The sequence below is a fragment of the Somniosus microcephalus genome, chromosome 8, assembly GCF_052327205.1.
Source record: "Somniosus microcephalus isolate GS21.2 chromosome 8, FLI_Smic_1.0, whole genome shotgun sequence".
Lineage (NCBI taxonomy): Eukaryota > Metazoa > Chordata > Chondrichthyes > Squaliformes > Somniosidae > Somniosus > Somniosus microcephalus.
The window spans coordinates 61,618,697-61,646,160 of NC_140994.1; the positions used below are offsets into that span (position 1 = coordinate 61,618,697).

At 44.3% G+C, this 27,464-nt stretch overlaps 1 protein-coding gene across 12 annotated transcripts in view; it reads left to right on the plus strand.

The window, feature by feature from the left end:
- Window positions 1-27,464, plus strand: part of LOC147113556 (exocyst complex component 6-like) — a 202,311-nt gene that overhangs the window by 119,344 nt on the left and 55,503 nt on the right. For all 12 annotated transcript variants that reach the window (XR_015079227.1, XM_085994795.1, XM_085994784.1 and 9 more), the window contains one exon: window positions 12,787-12,928. Coding sequence is in view for 11 of the 12 variants with exons in the window: in XM_085994795.1 (XP_085850921.1) it covers window positions 12,787-12,928 (142 nt within the window). In the remaining variant the exon portion in view is untranslated. The remainder of the gene's footprint in view (window positions 1-12,786; window positions 12,929-27,464) is intronic.

The window sequence follows — 27,464 nt, forward strand, 5'->3', positions numbered from 1 at the left end:
CATGTTGCTGAGCAACAGGGAAGCCTGGATTTGTTGCTGTGTACGGAGCTCTCGTACCTTTTAACTATATCTCTCTCTAATCCGGACTTTTTGATAAACCGGCACCACGCCAGTCCCGTTGGTGCCGGATAATAGAGTTTCCTGTAGCTTTATTACTGAAATAACTCCAAACCCTAAAACAATTATATCTAAAATAAAAAATGTAAACACTCTGCCTCTCCTATTCTGTGTCCTTTTTAATTTTGACTTTTTTTCACCAATATCTACTTTTTAATGGCCATTTTCCCAGCTAGTGAATCGGACAAATTCTGAAGATTGACATTACTGCATTAACCTTTGACATAGAACAACGCATACAAGCTCAGGACTTGATAAATATTACCTGTCCTGCAGTCTGCCAGTGCCTATTCTGTACCAGACATTTTGTTTAGCTAAACTAAAACTCCAGCTGATGAGTTATCAGCAAAATCTAATTAGGAAGGCTTCTCAGTAGGACGGGTAAATAGTATATAATGTATACCATGATTGTAAATAAGATAAGTTATCATACATGTACTGTACTCTTGCACATGTACTTTATCTCTTGAAATTGTTACTTCTAATGCTGACTTGCATATAACAAAATCACAACAAACTATAAAAAAAATACTAAGGGACTGGGAGGTAGTCACTTATATACCTGGAATAGTGGGAGGAGTCAGCCGAGGCATGTCCAGACCTGTACCTAGTGGAATACACATACAGACACAGACAGGTATAACAGTGGTTTACCACATTCACCCCTTGTTTAAAAATGAGTCCGGCGGGGTGAAGTGTATTTAAAAGTTCGTGTATTGGAGTCTCTCCGGAGGTCTTGTCTGCCGCTGTGATCGACGTGGCGACGGCAGGGGTGGTGGAGCTTCCGGCGTCGCGTCCCGTGTAGGCTGGGGCCCTGGAGTGTAGTCCTCGTGGGTGACGGTCCAAGGCGAGCCGACTGCTGGGGTTGGATATCGGGTCGTGGGGGGGGGGGTGGTAATGGGTAGTGGGTTACAGCGGTCCCCAAGGGTGCGAGGTCTCGTATGGAGACTGTGTCCTCCCGCCCGTCCGGGTACGCAATGTAAGCGTACTGGGGGTTGGCGTGGAGGAGTTCGACCCTCTCGACCAGGGGGTCCGTTTTATTGGCCCTCACGTGTCTTCTCAGTAGTACCGGCCCTGGGGACGTCAGCCATGGCGGTAACGATGTCCCCGATGTGGACTTCCTTGGGAAGACAAACATTTTCTCGTGAGGGGTGGCATTGGTGGCAGTGCAGAGCAGTGACCGAATCGAGTGGAGCGCACCGGGAAGCACCTCCTGCCAGCGGGAGGTCGGAAGGCCCCTAGACTTTAAGGCTAGTAGGGCGGCCTTCCAAACTGTTGCATTCTCTCTTTCCACCTGTCCGTTCCCCCGGGGGTTGTAACTGGTGGTCCTGCTTGTGGCTATACCCCTAGCGAGCAGGTACTGGCGGAGTTCGTCGCTCATAAACGATGAGCCCCGGTCGCTATGGATATAGCTGGGGAAACCGAACAGGGTGAAGAGGCTGTTCAGAGATTTAATGACCGTGGCACTGGTCATGTCTGGGCAGGGGATAGCGAACGGGAACCGGGAGTACTCGTCAATGATGTTGAGGAAGTACACATTGCGGTCAGAGGAGGGGAGAGGCCCTTTGAAATCGACGCTCAGGCGTTCGAAAGGGCGAGTGGCTTTTATCAGGTGGGCTCTGTCTGGTCTATAAAAGTGCGGTTTGCACTCAGCGCAGACTTGGCAGTTCTTGGTCATGGTCCTGACCTCCTCGATGGAGTAAGGCAGGTTGCGGGCCTTGATGAAGTGGAAGAACCTGGTGACCCCCGGGTGGCAGAGGTCATTGTGGAGGGCCCTCAGCCTATCGATCTGCGCGCTGGCGCAGGTGCCACGCGATAGGGCATCTGGGGGTTCATTGCGCTTCCCAGGCCGGTACAAGATCTCGTAATTGTAGGTGGAAAGTTCGATTCTCCACCTCAAGATCTTGTCATTTTTGATTTTGCCCCTCTGCTTGTTGAACATAAAAGCAACTGAACGCTGGTCAGTGAGCAGGTTAAATCGTTTTCCGGCCAGGTAGTGCCTCCAATGACGCACAGCCTCCACGATAGCCTGGGCCTCCTTCTCGACCGCGGAGTGTCTGGTCTCCGGGCCCTGGAGGGTTCGTGAGAAGAATGCCACAGGTCTCCCCGCCTGATTAAGGGTGGCGGCCAGAGTGAAGTCGGACGCATCGCTTTCCACCTGGAAGGGGATGGATTCGTCCACTGCGTGCATGGTGGCTTTGGCAATGTCTTCCTTGATACGGTGGAAGGCTAAGCGGGCCTCTGCCGTCACGGGAAAAGAGGTGGACTTGATCAGCGGACGGGCTTTGTCTGCATAGTAGGGGACCCACTGAGCGTAGTAGGAAAAAAACCCTAGGCACCTCTTCAGAGCCCTGTTCCTGGGACTAGGGACAGGGTCACTGGCAAGGCTTGGAAGCTAAGCAGAGCCAGGCCTGGTTAGTACCTGGAGGGGTGACCATCAGGGAAGACCAGGTGCAGAAGGTCACGGAAGGAGCCCCGGGAGGGGCGGTTGGTGAGCAGGCCCGGGCGTTGGGCTGAAGATTGTCGGACAGGAGGAATGGTGGAAATGGAATGGCGGCGCGCACAGATGCAGCGGCTTTGCTTCTCCCAGGACGGTGCTATTTACGTTTAATGTTAATGTTATTTGTACTGGACTCATGGGAGCTTGCAAGATCACATTTCGTTGTTCATGTACTTGTGCATTGTACAATGACAAAGTTGAATTATTATTATTATTATCAAGGCCTCCTGGAGCTTGCTTGCCTGATCACCTTTGAGGGGTTGGAGAAGTATTTTTCATGCCAGTTTCCTGAATTCGATACAGGCCTTTCCTTTTTTGCCTTTGCCAGGAAGGGTGGGGACACGGGAATGGTTCCAGTAAGAAATGGACTGAGTGTATAGCCTGATGGACTCTTCCCATCATGAGTACATAACATAAGGCATACTTGAGAGAATACACTTATTTATGTAAAGTTTGCATAGAGTAGCCATTTGCTTGTAATGTGCACATGAGTTTTTCCAATGTAAAGTGGTATATGTTTATACGTATAAAAGTAATGCTATGCATAAAAAGTTTTAGTTGGAATAAAACACTGAAACTGAAAAATAAGCAATCTAAATGGCTAAAGCATCAGACATTAATGCATTGTAAGAGATCACATTGATTAAATATCTTTTATTTTGTCATAAATATTCCAGTGTGTTTTATGTTGGAATGTAGGGCTGCTCTTTGTTTAACATCCAATGTCCTTGCCTGTTTTAAAACCAGTGGAATGTGGTTAATTACCACAATAAAACATACGTTTCCTGTCACATGAGGCGGATAGGAAGCAGCACAAATGTCAAAACTACTGTGAAACCCTAGCTTTCTGTCATAGGACACAGTGCTATCGACTTCAAAAGCAAGCAACACATTGCATATTAAGTTGTATTTCTTGCCTGAGTTAAGGAGGGGAAAGTGGGCTGTGGTTTCCACTATTGAGCTCGATCTTTGTTGGAAGGACAGATGTGGATGTCTTGTGAGGACAGGATTGGGCTCTGTCAAGGCTCACATGAATATTTGGTTGAAGTAGTTGAAGGCAACTGTTAAATGGTATCCAGCAAGGAATGGCTGCCTTCAGTAGAGGAGGACAGGGACGGATATGCTTAGAAAAAATATTGTCCAAAAAATAGATACCGAGAAAAATGCTACTTGGAGTATAACTAAATCATTGTATTTTTCTTGAATTAAAGCACTGAAAATTGTAGCAGAAATAAAATGTGTCTTTTATTTAAGCAGTATACTGCAGCTGCAGTTCAACACACATGCTTAATCCTCGTTATTGGTCTTGCTGTGACAGTATTGACCCTCCAATTATGATGTAGTGATGTATCTCAGCAATTTTAAATATTTGTTTTATATAGGAAGATCAGGAAAGTTAAACCATCACCAGCTGGGACACTAGGAGGGTAAAAATAGACACAGTGATGGGCTTAGGCAGAGAGAGGATGTGGGGTATGGCACAGGGAGAGCATGCAACCCAGCTTCAGTCTCCGGCTTGCAAGCAGCACCGCAGGAGATGCATTAGTATTTAATGAAACAAAAACTTGATCACGATATTCAAGAACAAAATTCCCTTCCAGTGTTGTCAAAGTAGAATTACTTTTATTCTGGCAAGAAGACTTTGCAATATCTTTTGCAGATCTTCCTTCCACTTCACACTCCACCACCCTTGCTGTGTCTTCCTTACAGATCTTCTTTGCCACTCCTAATCTCCCTTCTGACTCCCCTAAACATTAATAACTAGTTGGGATTGTCACAAAAGCACTGAAATTGTTCTGTTAGCATATGTCAGTATATTGTCCATCTTGACATCATTGCTGGTAAGCAGTGTGTTCATTGGAGTAATTGTGCTTTTCCATTTTCCTAGCTTGAAAACTGTTCATAAATTATGGAATTTCTTTGTTTTTTTTACTTGATAATGAATTTAATGTTGGTGCCATAAATACAGGCCTGTAATTAAATTTGTAGCTAAATTGAGGAGCACATGGACTTCTTTATCACCAGGATTGACGCTGTTCAGCTTCCTCTGCTGCTTTCCCCCCCCCCCCCCTCCCATCACCTTTTCTGCCAAGCCAAGCCTCCTCCCAGGCTCCACGCTGTCCTAGCCCGGTCTCTAGTATTTCTCCCATCTCATCTATCCATCTTTCTGAATTTGGTGTTGCACACCAAAACTGTGCTCCTGCAACTCCGTTTGAATCTCTCATCAGTTTTCCACCCCTACCCCAGCACAAAAATGGCCCTAACCAAAGTCATAAATGACATTTTCTTGTGACTTTGACCATGATGTATTATCCCTCCTCAACCTCTCCGGGACCTTGGCCATGAGTGACCACGTCGTCGTCCTCTAATGCCTTTCCTGCATTGTCTAGCTTGGTGGTTACTGCCCTTGTTTGCTTCCATTCATCCTCTTCTTAGGCAGTCCCTCGGAACTGAGGATGACTTGCTTCCACATTAAAAATGAGCTCGCAAGTGACTGATTAGTCCAATGCGGGACCTACAGTCTCTGTCACAGGTGGGGCAGACGGTGGTTGAAGGGGCGGGTGGGTGGGGTGCTTGTGTTGACTTGTGCTGCTTGCGCTTGGCTTCCGCTTGCTCCCGGCGAAGAGACTCGAGGTGTTTGGCGCCTTCCCGGATGCTTCTCCTCCACTTTGCGCGGTCTTGGGCCAGGGATTCCCAGGTGTCGGTGGGGATGTTGCACTTTTTCAAGGAGGCTTTGAGGGTGTCCTTGAAGCGTTTCCTCTGCCCACCTGGGGCTCTCTTGCCATGCCGGAGCTCCGAGTAGAGCGCTTGCTTTGGGAATCTCGTATCGGGCATGCGGACAATGTGACCCGTCCATCGGAGCTGATTGAGCGTGGTCAGAGCTTCGATGTTGGGGATGTTGGCCTGAGCAAGAACACTGACGTTGGTGCGCCTATCCTGCCAATGGATTTGCAGGATCTTGCGGAGGCAGCGTTGGTGGCACTCGGAGGCCGAACTCCAAACCATCGTAAACACCTTCACCGAAGCATATGAGAGCATAGGCCTTGCACTAAACATCCGTAAGACAAAGGTCCTCTACCAACCTGCCCCCGCCACACAGTGCTGTCCCCCGATTATCAAAATCCACGACAAGGCCTTGGACAATGTGGACCACTTTCCATACCTCGGGAGCCTACTGTCAACAAGGGCAGGCGTCGACAACGAAGTCCAACACTGCCTTCAGTGTGCCAGGGCAGCCTTCGGTCGCCTGAGGAAGAGAGTGTTTGAAGACCAGGACCTCAAACCCGGCACTAAGCTCATGGTCTACAGGGCAGCAGTGATACCTGCCCTGCTGTATGCCTCAGACATGGACCATGTACAGCAGGCACCTCTGCACTGGAGAGGTTCCATTCATACTTATTTGATTGTAACCAGAACCTCTCCAGCAATGATTTTTTTCCCACTCTCGTGCCGTTGCCTCTAGAGTCCTCCAAATACCTATCCCTGTCCGCTCCTCTTCATCTACATGATTCTCCTTGGTATTATCATCTGCAGGCATGGTGTCATCATCTTCATGTACACTGACGACACCTAGGTCTATCTCGGCACAACCTTTCTTGACCCCTCCATTGCCTCTGTGCAGCTGGCCCATCACCTCTCCTTTCTGATTTATATTGGCTCCTAGTCCCCTAATGCCTCAAATTTAAAGTTGTCATCTTTGTGTTTAAATCGCACCTCCTTATCTCTGTAACCTCTCCAACCCTAGAGTGCCCCCCCCCGGCAAACTGTCCATTCCTCAGTCTGATCTCTTGTGCATCTCCCTTCACCCACAATTGGTGGTTGGTTGTGCCTTCAGCCACTTAGGCCCCATGGTCTGGAATTTCCTCTCTAAATCCTGTCTATTTCCTCCTTCAAAACCCATCACTTTCCCCAAGATTTTTGTCACCCATCTTAATATTTCTTCCTTTGACTTAAAATCCATTTTTTGACTACACTTAGAAAAACGTCTCAAAGCGTTTCACATATGTTGAAGAGGCTATATAAATGCAAAATAAAAACAGAAAATGCTGGAGACACTCAGCAGGTCAGGCAGCATCTGTGAAGAGAGAAACTCTGCTGAGTGTCTCCAGCATTTTCTGTTTTTATTTCAGATTTCCAGCATCTGCAGTATTTTCTTTTTGTATATAAATGCAAGTTGTTGGGAATAGTTCTACAGTGTAAACAATAATTTTGGTACAGTTGTTTGCAAGAATTATTTCTTTTCAACGATTGGTCGAAGGGTTAATTATCTTCTCCTTGGACCTCCCAAAATACAATTGTGATGTTCTTTTCCTTGTACTCCTTAGCAGTATCTCCAATTAGCTTTCTGGTCGGATCACCTATACAGTCCAGCATGCAGATTTGTGCTGTTTTACACTGACAACCTTCGTGTTAGTGATTTGTTCAGAGCAGTGATCTTGTTCTGTAAAGTAGAACAAATTGTTATTCCAAGTGTACAGTTCATGTATTTTTTTTTGGGGGTGGGGGAATAAACGAGAGCAATTAAAGGGAGTAAACATCTAGGAAGAGGAAGCAGGGAGCAGCCAGCACTGAGGAGATGCAGCATAGATAAGGTGTAGATAACTGTTCATAATGTTGGCACGGTTCAGATTTCTGGTTCGCTCAGTATCTGGTTTTTGGATTTGTGGCATTTTACTGTAGCAGAATTGAACATGATGAAAAACTGATCAGTAAGCCAATTCACTGTGCAGTTTCCTGATTTTGAAACATTTATTTTCATTGTTTATCAGCATATTTCAGGAAGAATAGAAAACAATTAAGCACTTGAGTGTCGCACTGAAATATTGGTCAGTATATTTGGTTCATCAAAATTGTTTCTTTTATGTTACATCTTTTCTACATTGTAACATAATCACAGTTTCTGGATATAGGGATTATTTTAAATTTTAAGGAGTTAAATGTTAGTCATAACAGTGGTATTCATTATAATAATTTCAAACGCTCCTGAATTTTATAAATTGAATGTTAGAATTTTGGTTGACAACCTATTAATCTGCTTATACAGTTATTACATTATATAGGCAGAATAAATAGGACATGGAGCTGATTTGATGGAGCAGTATGTTACACTGAAATGCAGTACTTGTTCCATTAAATTAAAATGACATTTCCATTAAGTATCTCAAACCTATTACTCTGTAATTAAATGAACTGTGGCCATTGATTTTTAGCTTCCTTTTCCCATTCATATTGATATTGCTTGGGGAGCAGAACTGCTTGTCTTCCAATGTGATTAACATTAGGTTTGGGAACTCCTGGGCATGCTGGTTTCGCATTGTGTCTTACACTTTTGTTCATCGATTTATGTCAAAATGTTTTGTGAACTCCCTCAGTTTTAAAATGTCTTCAGTTTAAAAAGAAGTGACATCCCTGATGGGGTCTGGGCTTGTTTTGGTTTAAAATGTCAAGTTAAAGTGAAATGCATTAAAAGGCATTTAGAAGAACTTTTTGTGATTCCTTCACAATAAGGTAGTATAGCGGGGCTTGTGATTTTCTGTGCATCATACAAATTGGTATCAAGGTATTAAGTTGCAACATGGCAGCTTTGATTAATTCAAGATTCAAAAACAAGAGGAGGAAAAACAAATATTGACAATTCATGTATTATAGTAGTTAGGTTATTCATGAGTCTAATACCTAAACTCATGACAGATGATCATAAACTTTAAATTTGGCTTTGGGGTAGCTAACAGTGGCTACGGTAGTTATATTTGGTCATAAATATATGTGTAGTAAGATACTGCAGTCTAGTTTGGTCAGGATCAGCTATTCTAATTAAAAAGGTGAATATCATTTTTAAGTTATAAGCTTTTATTTGTAATTATCAGAATTAAAATATAAAATGTTATGGAATAGAATTACTCATCTTCCAGTCTTGAGGCATATTAGCTTTTCTTGCAGTAAAATAATCTATATTTAGAGTTTACTGAATATATGGATCATATTGGTTTTATTTCCACTTTAGTTATGCAGTCAGCCTTGTTTTTACAATTGAAAACCATTTCCTTTGGGAAAGCATTTAGTGTTAGCTAGTTTTATATTGAAGTGTTGCTGCTGACTTTGGAAGCAGCAGCATCATGTAAATGAGGTGGTGCAATTATTTTTTGCTGGCGCTGTAGAATCTGCCTCCCAGTGTTAATTAGGTATGCCACTGACAACACCAGCATGCTACAGATCTCCTTACTCCTTACTCTAAAGGGGGATTAATGATGGTCATGGAGAAGTGTGATTGAGTTTCAGTGTAAACAATCTGGTGGTGATATAACCATTACAGAAATACATTTCTCCCAGCTCAAATTTATATGCACCATGTGACCGTTATAGGTGTAGGGTCCCACTGTATAATTGTGGCTAAAATGCAGTTTGATGTACCACAGCACTTCAGGCAAGAGAATCCCACATTATTGGAAATGAAACATGGAGCCTGAGGCCTACTCATATATGTCCAATGCACTCCGCGTTTGCCTATATGATTGGCCAGCATGTAGCGTGCTTCAAGCCTGCATAGAAATTGTGCACAAAACTCAAGACCCCAAATATTATGCAAGTTAGCAAACCTTCCTGTATTGTGGCTGGAGCAACTGAGTAGCACTCCAATCATTGACTGTTTAGAGGATCCCAGCTTCAAATTCTAGTCCTGGGTGATATTCTCTCTGTTCTAGAAGTACCATTACTTTCAAGTTTTTAAACTCGCCTTTGATGGGGCCCACCAATGCCCAGTTTTTCAAATAGCGGCACTCTAAGGTCAGCCAGCGGCTCCACATCCCCGTGGCACTCCCAGCACTGTGTCTGGACCTCACATTATTATACACAGTCAGTTCACTGAGGAACAGGTGCATGCAGCACCCTTCTTTGATTTTTACTGTGAGTAATCTATCCTATAATTCATGGATGTTATATAACTAATGGGGTGGTTATTAATTTATATAGGAAGGAAAGCTGTATTGTCAGAGGTGACGTCTTTCGCATGAGACAATAAAATAGGACAAAAACCTAATGAGGGGGCAGATTTATATCTTTACCTGCTATGGATGTGGAGAACATTTGTGTGTTCAGTTTATGAGCAATGTCCCAGGAGTTACACTAGTATGAAATATATATTTTTAAAAAGGAACAACTTCCATTTCTATAGCACCTTATCCCATCCTCAGGAATAGATTACTTTTGAAATGCGTTCACTATTGTTATGTAGGCAACGTGGAAGCCTATTTGCGCACAGCAGGATCTCGCAACCAGCAAACGAGATGAATGACCAGATAATCCCCTTTTGGGGGTATTGGTATAAAGAGAGGCTAGGGCACAAGAAAAACATCTCTGCTCTTCGAATAGTGCATTGGGATCTTTCCCTCAGTACTGAAGTGTTAACCTAGATTATGTGCTCCAGTTCACACTGTGGCTTTAGCTCTCAAACTTTTGACTTTCTGGCAAGCGCTACTAACTGTGCCAAGCTGACACAACTATGTTTCCATGAATGAACTGGCCAAAGAAATCATCAGAAACTAAATCTTGAGGGGGGTGTACAATCACCATCAGAGGAAGTACTTTGAACGGTGCTCCTATTTAATACTCATTTTTATAAGAAAAGTAGCATTATAGTGTTCATTGTTACTAAGGATTTGCTTTCACTTGATTTAGATTCTGCTACACTTTCTGTTTTGCCAGATGCTCTGGACAAGATTTTCTGATTGCTATTTTAATGGCAGTGTTAACCCATCCACAGGTTAACACTTGCGTTAAAATAACATTGATCAGAAAATTTAGGCTTGTGCCTTGCATGTCTGTTTTTAAAACTTGGTAAATATGAGCAGCATATTTTGTAGAATGGAGTTCTAAAGTTAATTATTGAGGCATGAAATTTGAAACAATGTAGAAAAATAGACAGGATAATGAAAGTTAAAATCACATTCATCAAAGACTGGACTCATTCCTGTGCTCATAACTTCACAAAGTTTAGTTCAGGACCATTCAAAAACTACAGGGATTGACTGCATTAACTCCAATTACATGAAAACTTTTACTAAATTTTTTTAAACAATCTTAAGAAATCTGACTGGCCTCAAAAATTTGGCTAACGTTTCCTAAAACTGGCAGTACCCTTTTAAGTTAATGTTCTTGTACATTGTCTTAACAGTAGGTTCAGAGCACTGGGAATGGCTAGCCTGCTCCACGCCCTCAGTGGAGTAATGTGCTGAGGTTTAGCATCTAAAGATGTGGGAGAAAATAGCTTACAAACTGCGGGTAGGGACTTCTACTGCTAAATGGAAGTGTGTATTTTGCCAGTTAGACTCACTGCTGATTTTCTGTGTGCTTCTAAATAATGGTGCTGGGGAAGAACACTTCCAAGAAGAAATTATATGCAATAAACAAACAGAACACTAGTAAAACACTTGCTTGTAGTGATATGAAATTTAACTTTAACTGTAATCATTGTGTACTGTGTGCATTCAACCCATTGATTGGTGTGAAATCTTAACAAGCATGGTTTGGCAGCTATAACAAATGCATATCCTTTCTGCCTTATATACTTATCAAGTTAGTTGTGAGTTTGCCATGATGGTTAATGCACAATTTCATAGATCGGTGCTTTGAGAACTTAGCAACAATGTTTACCTGCATTTCAACTGGAGGGAGCACTTGAGTGTTTTGAACAGTAAAATGCTGCATGTTCCAGGGTGGCAACATCCAGGGGTTTTATTAAAAATACATTGATCATAACTACTTTATTTTCACAAAACAAAGGCATATTGCATGCCTGAGAGGGCTGGAAGAATTTGTAGATACAAATCCAAGACTGATTGAAATTTAAATGCTTTCATACCATTTTTTTTAAAAAAATTCTAACACCAGGAAAAGTAGCAAATTACATATGTAAATCCACCAGCACCAACTGTGTCAATCTAATGATACAGTGAAAAAAACTGTGTCTTAGTGCAGTTATACATCGCTGGATTAATAGAATGGACTATTAACCCAGTATGAAAATCTGTATTTCATTGGGTCTAGTTAGATTTCACTGCAGCTGGGGCTACTGGAATCTTCCAGCTCTGCTTTATCTGAATTATACATCCAGCCTTATCTCTCCATCTCCCCATGATCTGATGACACTGTAGTGGTATGACAATGTATTGCATGATTATAATCCCCAATAATTCATTTTTTCATGTAGTTTATATAATCGTTACATTAAAGGTAATAAAAATTAAGTGTAGGCTTACTTTTGTACTGAAGCAAACTAGAAAGTTAGTTTCCTCATCAAGGAATACAGATATTTGTTCTAGTTGCTACATTCTTGCAGCTAGCACAAATGCACATTCCAGCAACAGTTGTGAAACTGAAAAGATTATGCAAGAGAAGAAACACAAAAAAACAAAGCTTATTGTGTTTGGTACAATTATGATACAGAATTATTATATTCTATCATGTAGAGGTGGTGGAAGTCATATTGTACTTGTACAGTATTTGAGTATGGCTAGTATTAAATGCTGGGGTGTTCTCTAAAACTGGCAGTACCCATTTAAATTAATATATTAAACCGGAGGGCAGATCAAACTGTTGTTCTTATACATTGTCTTAACCAAAGCAATTAAAAGTGATTCCTCAGTCCTTGAGAAAGGCATAGTACAGTTGCTGGAAGAAGTTCCTGTAGTTCATACATACCATTTCAGTCTCCTATGCATTTTCTTGTACATATGGAAATAATGTGCATTTATATAATCACTGCCATTAACAGTCAAATCATAAACCACTCTTGTGATTTTGTTTTTCCAATATGCATTCGGTCAATAGAGGGAGAAAAATCACATTTCAACATTTCTAAGTGTTTTTGTTAATTTTTTTTTTTAAATCCTAAACTGTATAGGGTTTAACCCTTTGAGGACTACAGCAACATTTTACCCCAACAGAAATGTGTAATATAGTTAACATTTATTTACATTTGTTTGGAATGCAATTCAATGCTGTATCAAATGTGTTGTAATCAGTCTTAAGTGACAACTAATTAGGATAGTTTGTAAATTAAAGATATTTTGTCCTGAAAGGATTAAACAGATTTCATATATATATAATGTGTGTATTTGTGTAACTGCACTTTGCTCTTAAGCTAATTTTGCTCAATGCCTTACTTTTTCCAGGGAAAGGTAGCCCAAACAGCATGCATGTCAGCCTGTAAGCACCTATCCACATCTCTGATGCAAATGCTTCTGGATGCTGAGGTGAAGCAGATAAGCATGGGAGCCATTCAGCAGTTCAATCTGGATGTTATTCAGTGTGAATGTAAGTAGAACTTATTTAGCCTAATGGAGTTGAACAAGTGATTTTAACCTCATTAATTTGGTCAAACAGAGTTCATGCTAATGCCAGATGTTGGTATATCTGCTACTAGAGTTGAAAAGCTTGCAGGCTTACGTGATCTGAGTAGCAGGTGTAAGCACATACCATGATGCAGCTTTATTACTCTGGGACAGGGTAGTGACCTAGCTAATGGGATTTTTTCATATATTTACTATAAAAATGAATATGATTGCTGTAAATGCAGACAACAGCTGGTGTTTCCTGTATTTGAAGGATTTGAAATTCTGAAGAGGATATTATCAGTAGAAAACCCATATTTTTAACAAATAAGGTTGATCTCTTGTGGCATTGCTCATGGAGGAAAAACTTAAGAACTATATGTACCTTCCTGTGACATTTTCTCTTGCTTTTTTAAAAAATAATTGTGTCGCTCTCTTCCCGCTTTCTGCTTGAGTCCCATTCTTTTTCCATCTGTATGCCTGTCACAGTTTCATCTTTCTGTTTGTGTTTGACCTTTTTCTCACTCTATCTATAAGCCTCTCCTTGCTTTGTGGATACCTAGGTTCACTTTGATAGCTTCTATGGCCACAGCAAACAGGAGAGGGTTGCAAGTGCAGGATTATAATCCACCTCCTGAATGCATCACCAAAGCCTATTCTCTTGAATATCGCAAGAAGGAAATGCCACTTGACACCCAAGGAAAGTACAAGGGCAGATCTGTTGGTGCTATTGCATGGTCCACCACATTGAACAACTATCTGGTGTTGTCCCTCGAGGCAATCCCAAAGGAAGCTTGTCTGGTTTGTGTGAAGCAGCCCACCGATTACTGCATCTAGTCTGAAGGGTAAGACCTTACCCTTCATATTTTATAGGCAATATTAAGGACTGATATAGGTCCATATGATGTGCACTGGATCCATACCTCTTTTATGTATTCATGTGATTGTGACTATCCTGAAGATGTCTATGTCTCTAGCAAATAGTATAAATGTTTCAGCGGGGAAAAAGTGAGCTCTGGCAGTAGGGCTTTGCGGAACTTGGTAGGATAGCCATCAGGCCCCAAGGTTTTCCCGAACTGGTGGCTTTCTACTACCACTTGAAGCTCACTGGCTAAAAGCAGGAATCTACATTTTCTTGGAGTTTGGGGAGGGGGAGGTCAGATAGGTATTGTGCGGTTTCTTGTGATGTCCATGGTATTCAAGGGATAGAGTGAGGTGTAATAGTTTGCAAACTGTGTTTATCTCAGTAGGGTCTGAGGTGAGGTTACCATTAGCTGACTCAATTGATGCACTTACTGCTGAAGGGTGTATGCAAGGAGTTTCCCTGGCTTGTCAATCTATTTGTAGTATTTGGCTTTGATATACCAGAGGAGCTTTTCAGCACCCATTGATAGGAGGCTATTTAGTTCCTTCTGGCCTGCATCTGTGCCTTTCAGTGCTCTCCATTCAATGCCTTTTGTGTTCAGTTTCTAAATCCTTTACCTTTTGTTCCAGGTCTCTCTGGGTCTGCAGTCCTTTGTGCTTTTTAGTGGAGGTGAATGTGATGATATGACCCCTGAGGACTGTTTTGGTGGTTTCCCACTGTAGTATGAAGGAGATGGAGTTCAATGTGGGAAGTATGAGGTCATCCACTTTAGATCCAAGAAAGACAAATTGGAATATTTTCTTCATTGTGTGAGCCTCAGAGCAGTGAAGGAGCAAAAGGATTTAGGTGCCCATGTACACAAATCACTAAAAGCTAGTGCACAGGTACAAAAACCAATCAGAAAGGCTAATGGAATGCTGGCCTTTATCTCAAGGGAGTTGGATCACAAAAGTGAGGAAGGAATGCTTCAGTTTTACAGAGCCTTGGCCAGACCCCATCTGGAACACTTTTTAGTTTTGGGCACTGAACCTTAGGAAAGATATATTGGCCTTAGAGGGGTGCAGCATAGTTCCACCAGAATGATACCAGGGCTTAAAAGGTTAAATTATGAAAAGATATTGCATAAACTTGGTTTGTATTCCCTTGAGTTCAAACGGTTGAGGGATAAGTAAAGAAAGAGCTTGCATTTATATAGCACCTTTCACAACCTCAGGACGTCCAAAAGCGCTTTACAGCCAATTAAGCACTTTTAAAGTGTAGTCACTGTTGTAATGTAAGGAATTGTGACAGATAATTTGCACACAGCAAGATCCCACAAACAGCAATGAGATAATGATCAGCTAAACTCTTTTTTAAGTGATATTCATTTGAGGGCTATATATTGTTCAGGACAGTGGGGAGCAGTCCCCTGCTCTTTCTTTGAATAGTGCAATGGGATCCTTTACACCCATCAGAGAGAGCAGATGGGGCCTTGGTTTAACATCTCATCCGTAAGCCAGCACTTTGCAGCCTGCCGGACTCAACATTGAGTTCAACAATTTCAGATAATTATCCCTGCCCCCATTTTTCATATAGTATGATTTTTGCCATTCCCATTTGCAACATTTTATCTTTCCTGCCTCTTACAGGATGTCCTTTCTATTTCTTCCTCCCCTCCTAACCACCCCCCCCGTCTCTGCACCTGCTTAATATCTTTTACATCTCCAGCTTTTTCCAGTTCTGATGAAGGGTCCCAGACCTGAAATGTTAACTGTTTCTCTCTCCACGGATGCTGCCTGGCCTGCTGAGTATTTCCAGCATTTTCTGTTGTTGTTTCAGATTTCCAGCATCCGCAGTATTTTGCAATTATGAGTGCAGTACTATTGTGGTAAACCACTGTTTGTATTCCACTGTGTACATGCCTGGACATGCCTCGGCTGACTCCTCCCACAAGTCCTAGTATAAAGGTGACTGCTCCCCAGCCCCTTTGTATCCTGGACCGGTCGACCACTCGAGGCAGACCTTCATTCTTTTGTTAATAAAAGCCTTTAGTTACTCTCTTAACTCTCAGTCTTTTATGAGTAATTGATAGCGCATCAATTTTATTAACAAAATTTTTATAATGGAGAAGATCCTCACACCAGCATGCCTGGACTTAGATCATCGGGAGGCAGACTCATCCACCAAGTTTACTCACTGGCTTAAGTGTTCCGAAAAATTCCTGACCGCCTCCGCAGCAATCAAATCGGACGAGGACAAACTGGATGTCCTGACCTCCAAAGTGAACCACCGAGCGTACTCGGTCATCCAAGACGCGACCTCGTACGCGGACGCTATCAAGCTCCTCAAGGACCAGTACACGCGCCCAGTGAACGAAGTGTACGCCAGGCACCTTCTGGGGAGTCGTAAACAACAACCTGGGGAATCGACCGTGGAATACCTTCAGGCACTGTCTGTGCTTGGCCGGGCCTGTGGTTGTAAGGATGTAAAGGCCGCCGTGTACGCAGAGGAACTTATCCGGGACGCTTTTGTAGCGGGCCACAGATCCAATTACACCCGACAGCGACTGTTGGAGCAGAGTGACCTCGACCTCAACAAGGCCTCTGAACTCGCACTATCATTGGATGCAGCCTACCGGGGCATGGATGCCTACTCCTCTGCACCGTGGACGCCGCGGGGAATGACAGCCTGGGACACGGTAGGACCGCCTCATAGCGCCGTGCCACCCCAGCAACGGCCCAACTACCGCAGCAGTGTCCCAAGGCCAGACAGCAGTGCCCCAAGGCCAGAAATGCTACTTCTGTGGCCAGGCAAAACACCCCAGAGCGCGCTGCCCGGCGAAAAACGCGATCTGCTCGGGCTGCGGGAAGAAGGGACACTACGCTAGCGTCTGCAGGGCCAAAGCCACCCCGAACCCCAGCAGCGCCGCGTGTGGGCCATGCGGGCCGCCATCTTGGGCCTCCCCGGCCATGTGCGAACCACCGGTACAGCAGCCATTTTGGACGCCTCCAGCCACATGGGGATCATGGACGCCGCCATCTTGGACGACAGCCGGAACGCAGCAGGCCCCCAACACCGCCTCATCTGATACCCGCAGCGACACACCGACCCCTACGCTGGCATCCGTTACACTGGACCAAGCGAGACCGCACCAGCTGGCCAGTTCCACAATGGACATTAAGGCAAATGGCCACGATACAATCTGCCTTTTTGACTCTGGGAGCACGGAGAGCTTCATCCACCCCGACACGGTGCGGCGTTGCTCTCTCCCAGTCCTGCCTGCGCACCAGCGGATTTCTATGGCCTCCGAGTCCCAGTCGGCGGCTACTGCGTAGTGACACTCGTAGTAGACGGGACCGTGTACGATCATTTTAAACTTCTGGTCCTGCCCGACCTCTGCGCTGCCGTCCTGCTGGGGTTAGATTTTCAGTGCCACCTTAAAAGTGTTACGATGGCGTACGGTGGACCCCTACCCCCACTCAGTCCGCAGCCAGCAGCTCCCAAATTGTCCGCCGCGCACCAGGTGCAACCTCTCCACACACTCAGTCATCACACCACCCCCCCCCCCCCCCCCCCACCACTTTGCTAACCTCACCCCCGACTGTAAGCCCATCGCCACAAAGAGCAGGCGATACAGTGCCGGGGACAGGGTTTTCATTAAAACAGAAGTGGAGCGGCTCCTGAAGGAAGGGATTATGGAGGGCAGCCCCTGGCGAGCCCAGGTTGTGGTCGTTAAGACCGGCGAGAAGCAGCGCCTGGTCATCGACTACAACCAGACAATAAATCGCTACACCCTGCTGGACGCCTACCCACTCCCCCGCATAGCTGATATGGTCAACCAGATCGCGCAGTACCGCGTCTTCTCGACCATTGACCTGAAATCAGCGTACCACCAGCTCCCTATCCGCCCTGAGGACCGCCAGTATACTGCCTTTGAGGCAAACGGCCGCCTCTACCACTTCCTTAGGGTTCCCTTTGGCGTCACCAACGGGGTCTCCGTCTTCCAAAGGGAGATTGACCGGATGGTAGATCAAAATGCGTTGCAGGCCACTTTCCCATATCTGGACAATGTGACCATCTGCGGCCATGACTTGCAGGACCATGACGCAAACCTCGAAAAATTCCTCCGCACCGCCCAACTCCTGAACCTGACGTATAACGAGGAGAAGTGCATATTCCGCACAAACCGCCTCGCCATCCTTGGCTGTGTTGTGGAACACTGAGTCATCGGCCCCCGACCCCGACCAGATGCGTCCCCTTATGGAACTCCCACTGCCCCACTGCCTCAAGGCCCTGAAGAGGTGCCTAGGGTTTTTCTCCTATTATGCCCAGTGGGTCCCCTACTATGCGGACAAGGCCCGTCCGCTGATCAAGTCCACCTCTTTTTTTCCCTTGACGGCAGAGGCCCGCTTAGCCTTCCACCGTATCAAGGAAGACATTGCCAAAGCCACCATGCACGCAGTGGACGAATCCATCCCCTTCCAGGTGGCAAGCGACGCGTCCGACTTTGCCCTGGCCGCTACCCTCAATCAGGCGGGGAGACCCGTGGCCTTCTTTTCACGAACCCTCCAAGGCCCGGAGACCAGACACTCCGCTGTTGAGAAGGAGGCCCAGGCGATTGTGGAGGCTGTGCGTCATTGGAGGCGCTACCTGGCCGGAAAACGATTTACCCTGCTCACTGACCAACGTTCAGTTGATTTCATGTTTAACAACAAGCAGAGGGGCAAAATCAAAAATGACAAGATCTTGAGGTGGAGAATCGAACTTTCCACCTACAATTACGAGATCTTGTACCGGCCCGGGAAGCTCAATGAACCCCCGGATGCGCTATCGCGTGGCACCTGCACCAGCGCGCAGATCGATAGACTGCGGGCCCTCCACAATGACCTCTGCCACCCGGGGGTCACCAGGTTCTTCCACTTCATCAAGGCCCGCAACCTGCCTTACTCTATTGAGGAGGTCAGGACCATGATCAGGAACTGCCAAGTCTGCGCTGAGTGCAAACCGCACTTTTATAGACCAGACAGGGCCCACCTGATAAAAGCCACTCGCCCCTTCGAGTGCCTGAGCGTTGATTTTAAAGGGCCTCTCCCCTCCTCCGACCGCAATGTGTACTTCCTCAATATTATTGATGAGTACTCCCGTTTCCCGTTCGCCATCCCCTGCCCGGACATGACCAGTGCCACGGTCATTAAATGTCTGAACGACCTCTTCACCCTGTTCGGTTTCCCCAGCTATGTCCATAGCGACCGGGGCTCATCGTTTGAGTGACGAACTCCGTCAGTACCTGCTAACTAGGGGTATTGCCACAAGCAGGACCACCAGTTACAACCCCCGGGGGAACGGACAGGTGGAAAGAGAAAATGCGACAGTTTGGAAGGCCGCCCTGCTAGCCTTAAAGTCTAGGGGCCTTCCAACCTCCCGCTGGCAGGATGTGCTCCCCGATGCGCTCCACTCTATTCGGTCACTGCTCTGCACTGCCACTAACGCCACCCCTCATGAGAAAATGTTTGTCTTCCCAAGGAAGTCCACATCGGGGACATTGCTACCGCCATAGCTGACGTCCCCAGGGCCGGTCCTACTGAGAAGGCACGTGAGGACCCATAAAACGGACCCCCTGGTCGAGAGGGTCGACCTCCTCCACACCAACCCCCAGTATGCTTACATTGCATACCCGGACGGGCGGGAGGACACAGTCTCCATAGGAGACCTTGCACCCTCGGGGGCCGCAGTAACCCACTACTCACTACCACCCCCCCCCCCACGATCCGATATCCAGCCCCGGCAGACGGCAGGCCTGGGCCCAGCGACCCGCTCGACATCTACGAGGACGACACGCCTGTGCCACAGCCTACGCGGGACTCGACGCCGGAAGCTCCACTACCCCTGCCGTCGCCATGCCGATCACAGCAGCAGACAAGACCTCCGGAGAGACTCCAATACACTAACTTTTAATACACTTCACCCCGCCGGACTCAATTTTAAACAAGGGGTGAATGTGGTAAACCACTGTTTGTATTCCACTGTGGACATGCCTCGGCTGACTCCTCCCACAAGTCCTAGTATAAAGGTGACTGCTCCCCAGCCCCTTTGTATCCTGGACCGGTCGACCACTCGAGGCAGACCTTCATTCTTTTGTTAATAAAAGCCTTTAGTTACTCTCTTAACTCTCAGTCTTTTATGAGTAATTGATAGCGCATCAACTATACTGAAGTGTCGGCCTAGATTATGTGCTCCAATCTCTGGAGTGGGACTTGCACCTTCTGACTTGGCGCTAATCACTGAGCCACAGCTGACGCATAATCAAAGTCTTGAAAAAGATAAAGGGATTTGATAGGGTAGATACAGAGAAGCTATTTCTTCTGTGGGGGAATTCTGAATAAGGGGCATAATCTTAAAATAAGAACTAAGCCAGTTTGGGGTGAAATTAGGAAACACTTTTTCACACAAAGGATAGTAGAAACCTGCACTGTCTCCCTCATAAGGTTATGGATTCTGGGTCAATTGAAATTTTGAAGATTGAGATAGATAAATTTTTGGAGAGAGGAACATCAGTTCTGATGAAAGGTCAATGACCTGAAATGTTAACTTTGTTTCTCTCTTCACAGATGCTGCCTGACCTGAGTATTTCCAACATTTTCTGTTTTTATCTCAAATTTCCAGTATTTACAGTATTTTGCTTTTGTTCAATAGATTTTTGTTAGCTAAGGGTATTGAGGGATATGGAACAAAGGTGGGTAAATGAAATTGATGCACAGATCAGCCATGATCTAATAGAATGGTTCTCTACAATACAGCAGGCAAGCTTAGCTGGAAATATGATAAGTATTCCAGATTGCCAAGCAGCGCAGTATGGATGCCCACTCGGCCATAACAGCCCAGAGCCTTTTGTGATGTGTATTCACAACTTTCAAAAAATTGTTGATGTCCCAAGCAAGGGAGACCTGTGTCTCTGGGGCCATTATATCTTAATTTTGTCAGACCTATCCCCAAAACTCCTTTGAAAAGGGAACTGTTTTGACACCATCAAGCTGTTTGTCTGAAATCAGGGTATTGAGTACAGAATGCTCCATTCTACCAGAGTTCTGAGACTGGCTAGATTTGATCTGGCTATCCTTGGAGTCTGGAGCTACCTTGGTTGCACTGCATTGGTTCATATGGGTGTTCTGTGTCAGCGGTCCCAGGGAGTGCCCTGGGTCCTTGCCTTTTTACTCTGGACAGTGTAGAGGCTCACTGGGAGGGGCAGCTATTCTGTAGTTAGAAAGGATGGTGGCCCCATTGTGTTTTGTGTGGCACAGACTGCCAGTAGGGTTGTTGGGGGCGAGTGCCTGGGCTTAACACTGCTCATGTTCAAGTAAGGAACTTTTTTTTTGACGTGTCAGTGGGAGCGCTTCACCTGCACTGCAGAGGGTCTCCTCACTGGCATGGTTATATATCTCCCAGCTTTGCTGGCAGACAATGCATGGGGAGGGGCCTGGGTCTAATGGTCAGTTGTTTCAGGCATTGTTGATGCCATTGGCCACTGTGCTATGATTGAGTATGAATGTTGCAACAGTTATGGAACTACTTGGTTTCCTGCTCCTGTTGTTGTGATTGGCTGGACTGATGTGCTTAAATATCGGGGCTGGTTTCCTTGTGCACTCTGCATCAGGGCTCCTTGTAGTCTGAAATGTGGGGAGACAGAGTGGTGTGTATTTTATGGCTCTCCTTAGATGCATTTTGTATAGTACAGAACTGGCATGCTTTCCAGCAATTGAGTTCCACTGGGAGAATGATCTGGTGGGAAACGATGCTGCTGTTGGCATCCCCTGATTAGGCTATTGACTAGGTCATGGCATAGATAATGGCCTCTTGCTTTATTTTATTCTCTTGGTTCTACTTTTCTCTCATTGAATTCTTTATTTTTCCCCTTTTTTCCTTTCAGTAACAATTCCTACTTTGCACTGCAGTAGCTGGCCTTTTATTTGTTGTCAATAACCAATCCTTTCCTGGTTTCCTCTGCTGAGCCTTTTTCTTGAAATTTAGTTTCACTCTGCTGTCTCTTGGTTTTTCCTCTCCTCCACTGTTTGTTTCAATGAGTTCACCTTTTTACTTTTGTCTTCCCCTTCAGTCTCCTCCTCCTTCTTTCAGAGATTGCACTGTAGGTGAGCGAGAGATCATGCTTTGGCCAGGATTTTGAGGCTTTGGAGCTTCTGGGCTTTTAAACACAGCAGCCCTTCTGTGTCCTCACTGCAGCAGGAGATTGTAGAGGGTCAGTTGGGAGAGGCTGAGGTTGGGATCCATTTTTTTACAAAGAAGTTCTCTCTATGCACAACCACTGACACAACACTTAGGCTGGAAAGGCAGAATGCTCGTCAGCGCGAAATGCCTTGACTGGCAATGAATTTATGAGAGTTTAAAAGAAGTCGGAAGATCTTTAAAAATTCAATCCTGTAGGTGGTGAAACCATCGGATGCCCAGGGCATCATTTTGTGTTCGTTATTTAACCTTATGTTCACTTAGTGGAATTAACCGTATTCTAGAAGAAAATCAGTAGAAGTATGCAAAAGTTAAAAGCACTCAAATTGGATGTGTCTTTTCTAACCCCTTCACTTGTGTAAACAACAACTTGCATTTATATAGCACCTTTAACGTAGCAAAACATCCCAAGGTGCTTCACAAGACTGTTATCAATCAAAATGTGACAAGAGTCACAGAAGGAGATTTCAGGACAGGTGGTTTAAGGAGCATCTTAAAGGATGAGAGGCAGAGAGGTTTAGGGTGGGAATTCCAGAGCTTAGGGCCAAGGTAGCTGAAAGCACAGCCGCCAATGGTGGCGTGATTAAAATCAGGGATACGCAAGATGCTGGAATTGGGGGAGCTCAGAGATCTCGAAGGCTTGTAGGACTGGAGGAGGTTACAGAGATGGGATGGGGCGTGACCATTGAGGGATTTGCAGACAAGGATGAGAATTTTAAAATTGAGGCGTTGCCGGACTGGAAGCCAGTGTAGGTCAGCAAGCACGGGTGATGGGTGAATGGGACTTGGGTGAGTTAAGGTATTTGAACGATATGCCTCAAAAATGGCATTAACTTTGTATTTGGTGTTGTACTGCTATTTTCTTTGCAATCAAAAGAAAAATCATATTTTGTTCTTTGAAGAAAAGCACTATGAAGAGATTCATTTCCATAATTATTCATCAACTTTGGTTTATAAATTCATTAAAAAAAATTAGAATTGCATAAATAGACTAGAACGTTCGGGTTCAATCCCTTGTTTATGCTGTTTAGATAATTTTGGGCAGTGATGGGGTGCTACAATTGGCCTCAGTACCTCTGAATTGAGGGTAGGAGAATTGGCCTGGGTTCCTTCGACCTCTGCTGGAAATGTGCCTGTGTGGGTATCAGGGCAGGATCAGGCTTGGCTGTGATTTTCACCCCCTTCCCATTCTTTGTCATCCTCCCTCATGGTCAGAAAGCCTGGTGACACTTGCTGTAAGCTCATGACTGAAGAGCAGGTGCTACAGTAGGGTACCGAAGGACAATGGGCACCCATGGAGTAGGGAGTCGGGAGCGGGGACTCTTTGTGGGGGCTGGGGAAACTGAACCTGAAATATAAGTCAGGGGGTACATCGTGCTTTTAAGTAAACAGTGAACCTAAAGTAGTTTGCATGTTTATAGTTGTGTATGACCAGCAGGCTTTTTGATGAAAGCAAATGTTTTCAATATGCATAAATGAATAGAATGTTTCTGCATTAATAGAATTTTTAAAAAGTAAACTACATTGCTGCATTTAATATGTTGAAAGATATCTTACAAAATAAGTACAAAGTTTATTGGAAAAGTTGTTGGATTTAAATCCAGTGAATTCTGCTTAAAGTAATTTTGTCGTAATTTGTGTATGGACAAATTGACTGAAATTTGGAGTATTACTACTAGGACAGTAAATAGTTGAAGCTTACTTTGTTGTGCATTTGTGGCTACTGTCAGATGTACATTCCAGACGTCACTGTGCTGCCTGTGATTTATGTTTCAACTTATCGCCCTCCTCCAGTCTTTGTGTATGACATTTTCAGGATTAATGGTCACAACAGTGACATTTCCATTAGCACCCTGTATGTGCAAATAACTCACCAATGGCAGGTAGCTTCCTTTACAGTAATTGATAAATGTGCTTAAGGGTTTAACTTGCACAAGAGGAATGGTATCTACTGAAAGTCATGTTATGTTTAAATGTCAGCTAGATTCAAATCCTGCCACCTTTTTGTAAACAGAGTTATTCCATAAGTCAATACCAAATGCAGAAGCTTAAACAAAATAAGTGTTTTTTCCCCAGAAATACATTTTTTTTAACTCTCAAATCTAGTTTTCAGTTCAGCTTATTCACAAAAGTTTCATTTGTTAATGGTCAACTCAAATATGTTTTTTTAAACAAATAAGATTTCAATATTTACTCTGCAATACAGGACTCAGTCACAGGTTCCTCAGCAATGCTACTGTGCTGTGGAAAATCCACTTAGCCACACATTTTTACACCATGGGAGGTGGCATTTGTTCCCAGTCCTACATTGTGTTCCTGGTACCATCCCTGTGGGCAGCAACAAACTCTGTGGAATGATACTGCAGAACACAGATTTCCAAGGAAATGTTGCTCATAAAAACAGTACATAATAAAAAGATAAGTAATTGGCGCACAACAACCAAAATGGACAAAAAGAAAGAGGACAGACCATGTCTTTGGCAGTAGGAAGAAAATGGAATGTCATAGACTGAGTTTATCGATTTGCCTAGCACATGATTTAAATGCATTGGGAGAGAGTTGCCTTTGTGAGTAGACTACTTATTTTGCTGTGGTTTAAAAAGGGCTGTACACCTATTTCAATTCAAAATTAATGGAAGAGACATAATAGTAAATTAGAATGGCTAATTCCTCTTGGTAGTCAGAATTTCTAAAACAGAAATTTGCTTTTGCAAGAAATAGACTTCTGAACGTTGATCCAAAACAGTGTAATAAATGCAATTTAATAGAACAATTATCTGACTGATAAATTACCCTGCTTAATCCTTTGTGATGAAAGAATGCTGGAAACTGAAATAAAAACAGAAAATACTGGAAACACAGCAGCCCTGTCAACCTTTGCAAAGAGAAAAGATGGATTAATGTTTGGTGTGTAGATCCTTTGTTGCAAGGGGTTCTGATGAAATATCTCACACTTAAAACCTTAATCCATCTTTTCTCTTTACAGATACTGATGGCTCTGCTGTGCATATCTATCATTTTCTATTCTTATTTATTTCTTTGTTGTCCTTCACGTACCATGTTTGAGGTAAGTCTGCTGAAATGTTTTAGCCAGAACCCATGTGACTTCCACTTTCTGCACCTTGTGTCACCCTCTGTGGAGGTCTTCAATGTCCATCAGCATTGGTTGCTTATCTATCCCTTCTATTGTATCGGAGAAAGTACAGAAAGGCTTCAGGCCTGTGTCAGATGAAGTGCTCCTGAAGTACGTCACCCATACTGTCTCCACTGAGGACAGACAATCATTAGAGTTTCAGTTCAAATTGTTACATGAGTCCATTATGATGCCCTGTGACTTGGTGATCCCTGCCTATCTGTCCAAAGGCTTTAATATTTTGACTGAACCAATTAATGATCAGTCAATCTAATTCACCAAGGTAATTCTGTCACTCTGGGCACTAATGTCTGCCAAGTGCCACTGTGCCTCAGTGAACTAGGCGCTTATACCTCCAGTGACCACATCCACTGATGTTCATGACAGGGCTGTATCTTCAAACTGACAGTGTCTGGAAAGGAGACAAGTGTATCCAAGTATCAGGCATTGGAGATAGATGAAGCTTTTGCGAATGGGGGAGTAGCTTGGGCCCCCTCCTGGATCAAAACTTGGAGTGCTTAACCTGGAATGGGAATACCATTATCAACCTACTTCAGCTGTACAGTCTGCAATCTATATTCTTTCCTTCCTTCCTTCCTTGTTTTCTGCATGTCATATTTTAATTCTTTTCTTCTAAAGTCATGTGTGGCGTTTTGTATGGTGCCTTAACTGTGCCTATCATCTCATTCATTTGTAATTCTGTTTTGGTTACTGAAAATATCCAGTTTCAGAAATCTGTTTCTCATTATTATTTTAATCTTTTTTAACTTTTACATTGTAATGTTTTATTTCCACGTTTTTCAAAGAATCAACCTTGGAGAAAGTATTCTTTTATGCTTTGGGAAAATGGGGTCCCGCAGTCTCATCTGCATAGCCTCTTTGGTCAGTCTATTCAGGTCGTTCACTCTAGCCAGGTCTGGGCTATACAGTCTATACCATCCAACACCAGTAAGACGTCCGCTTCAGTGCTGACTGACGCTGAGCCCTTCGTCCCTGTTGCTTTCCTGTTGGTGCAGATCAGATCAGTATGAGTTGGCTGAGACCATATTTTGACACGACTTCTTGATTTCAGTTGGCAGCATCAGGAATCCCCTAGTACCAGCCAGTACTGAGGCACTTCCTAGAAGAAGAAAGCGTCCCTCTTTTGCACCAGCCAGCGGCAGAGAGGAGAGTCAACAGCAATTGCTGTGGAAGAAATGGACTCCCTAAAGCACTGTTAATGTGAGCATGTGAACTCTTCCCTGCTCCAACATAGCCTGTTGTCATTGTTTTTGGTAGTACCAGCAGTATTTTGGTGTAAATGCACTGCCTAATGAGGCATGAGGTTATGCTTCACAGATGCATCCCGTTGACTGTCACTTACTTTGAAGGCGAGTTCCACAGTGGATTGGCAAGCAGTTCCTCACTAGTTTTCCATGTGTCTATATTGCCTCCAATTTATTCTGCACCCATCTCCTTCAATTCCTGAACACCGTCAGTGACCTCATCATCCACCCCAGGGAAGGTGAGAGGCCAGTTGAATAATAGGAAGTCTTTTCCACGAAGGTTACTACCTCACTATTGAGGACCACGTGGGTTATGCTTCACAGATGCCCCCTTCCCAGCCTCCATGATGGGTCCTCCTGACAATTTGTCATTATCCCTGGTACAAGAGCACTTCTAGATTGCTTTGATGCATCAGCAGGCTGCACTGATACATTAGACATAAGAGCATGGTCATTGCCTAATGAATCGTATGCTGTCCGTTTGTCTGACAGCAGTTGTTAGCATTTCCTCAGCAACTGCAGCAGTTTGCCCTTTTTTGCAAACTTTTTTGACTGGAAGATGGCTATAAACAGCAGCTACAGAACTTCTGGATCATTCCTGCACTGACACTAAGGGAAGAGTCTTCCATCATAGAACAAGACACCAGAACCCAGCCTGGACCCCACTTAATTCTTGCTGCAAACACCTTGCAGACCCAAGTCCAGCTCAAAACAACAGTTTACATTTCCATAACACTGCTCACATATAGAAAGATGTCTCAAAGCACTTGAAAAGATATAGAAAAACCAATGGACACTGAGTGGAAGGGAAAAGAATAAAAGAAAAAGGTAGGATGGGTACCGAAACCCTGGTTCATTCAGAGATGGTGGAGCTTGGGCAGGGCAAGTGTGGACATGGACCGTGCCATTCCGAATAGGTTATAATTGTGAAGAGTGATGGCGGGGAGACCACTTAAAAGAACATTAGAAAAGTAGAATCCTGAGGTAGTAAAGATGTGAATTAGGGTTTTAACACTGGAGGAGTGAAAGGTAGTTAGAA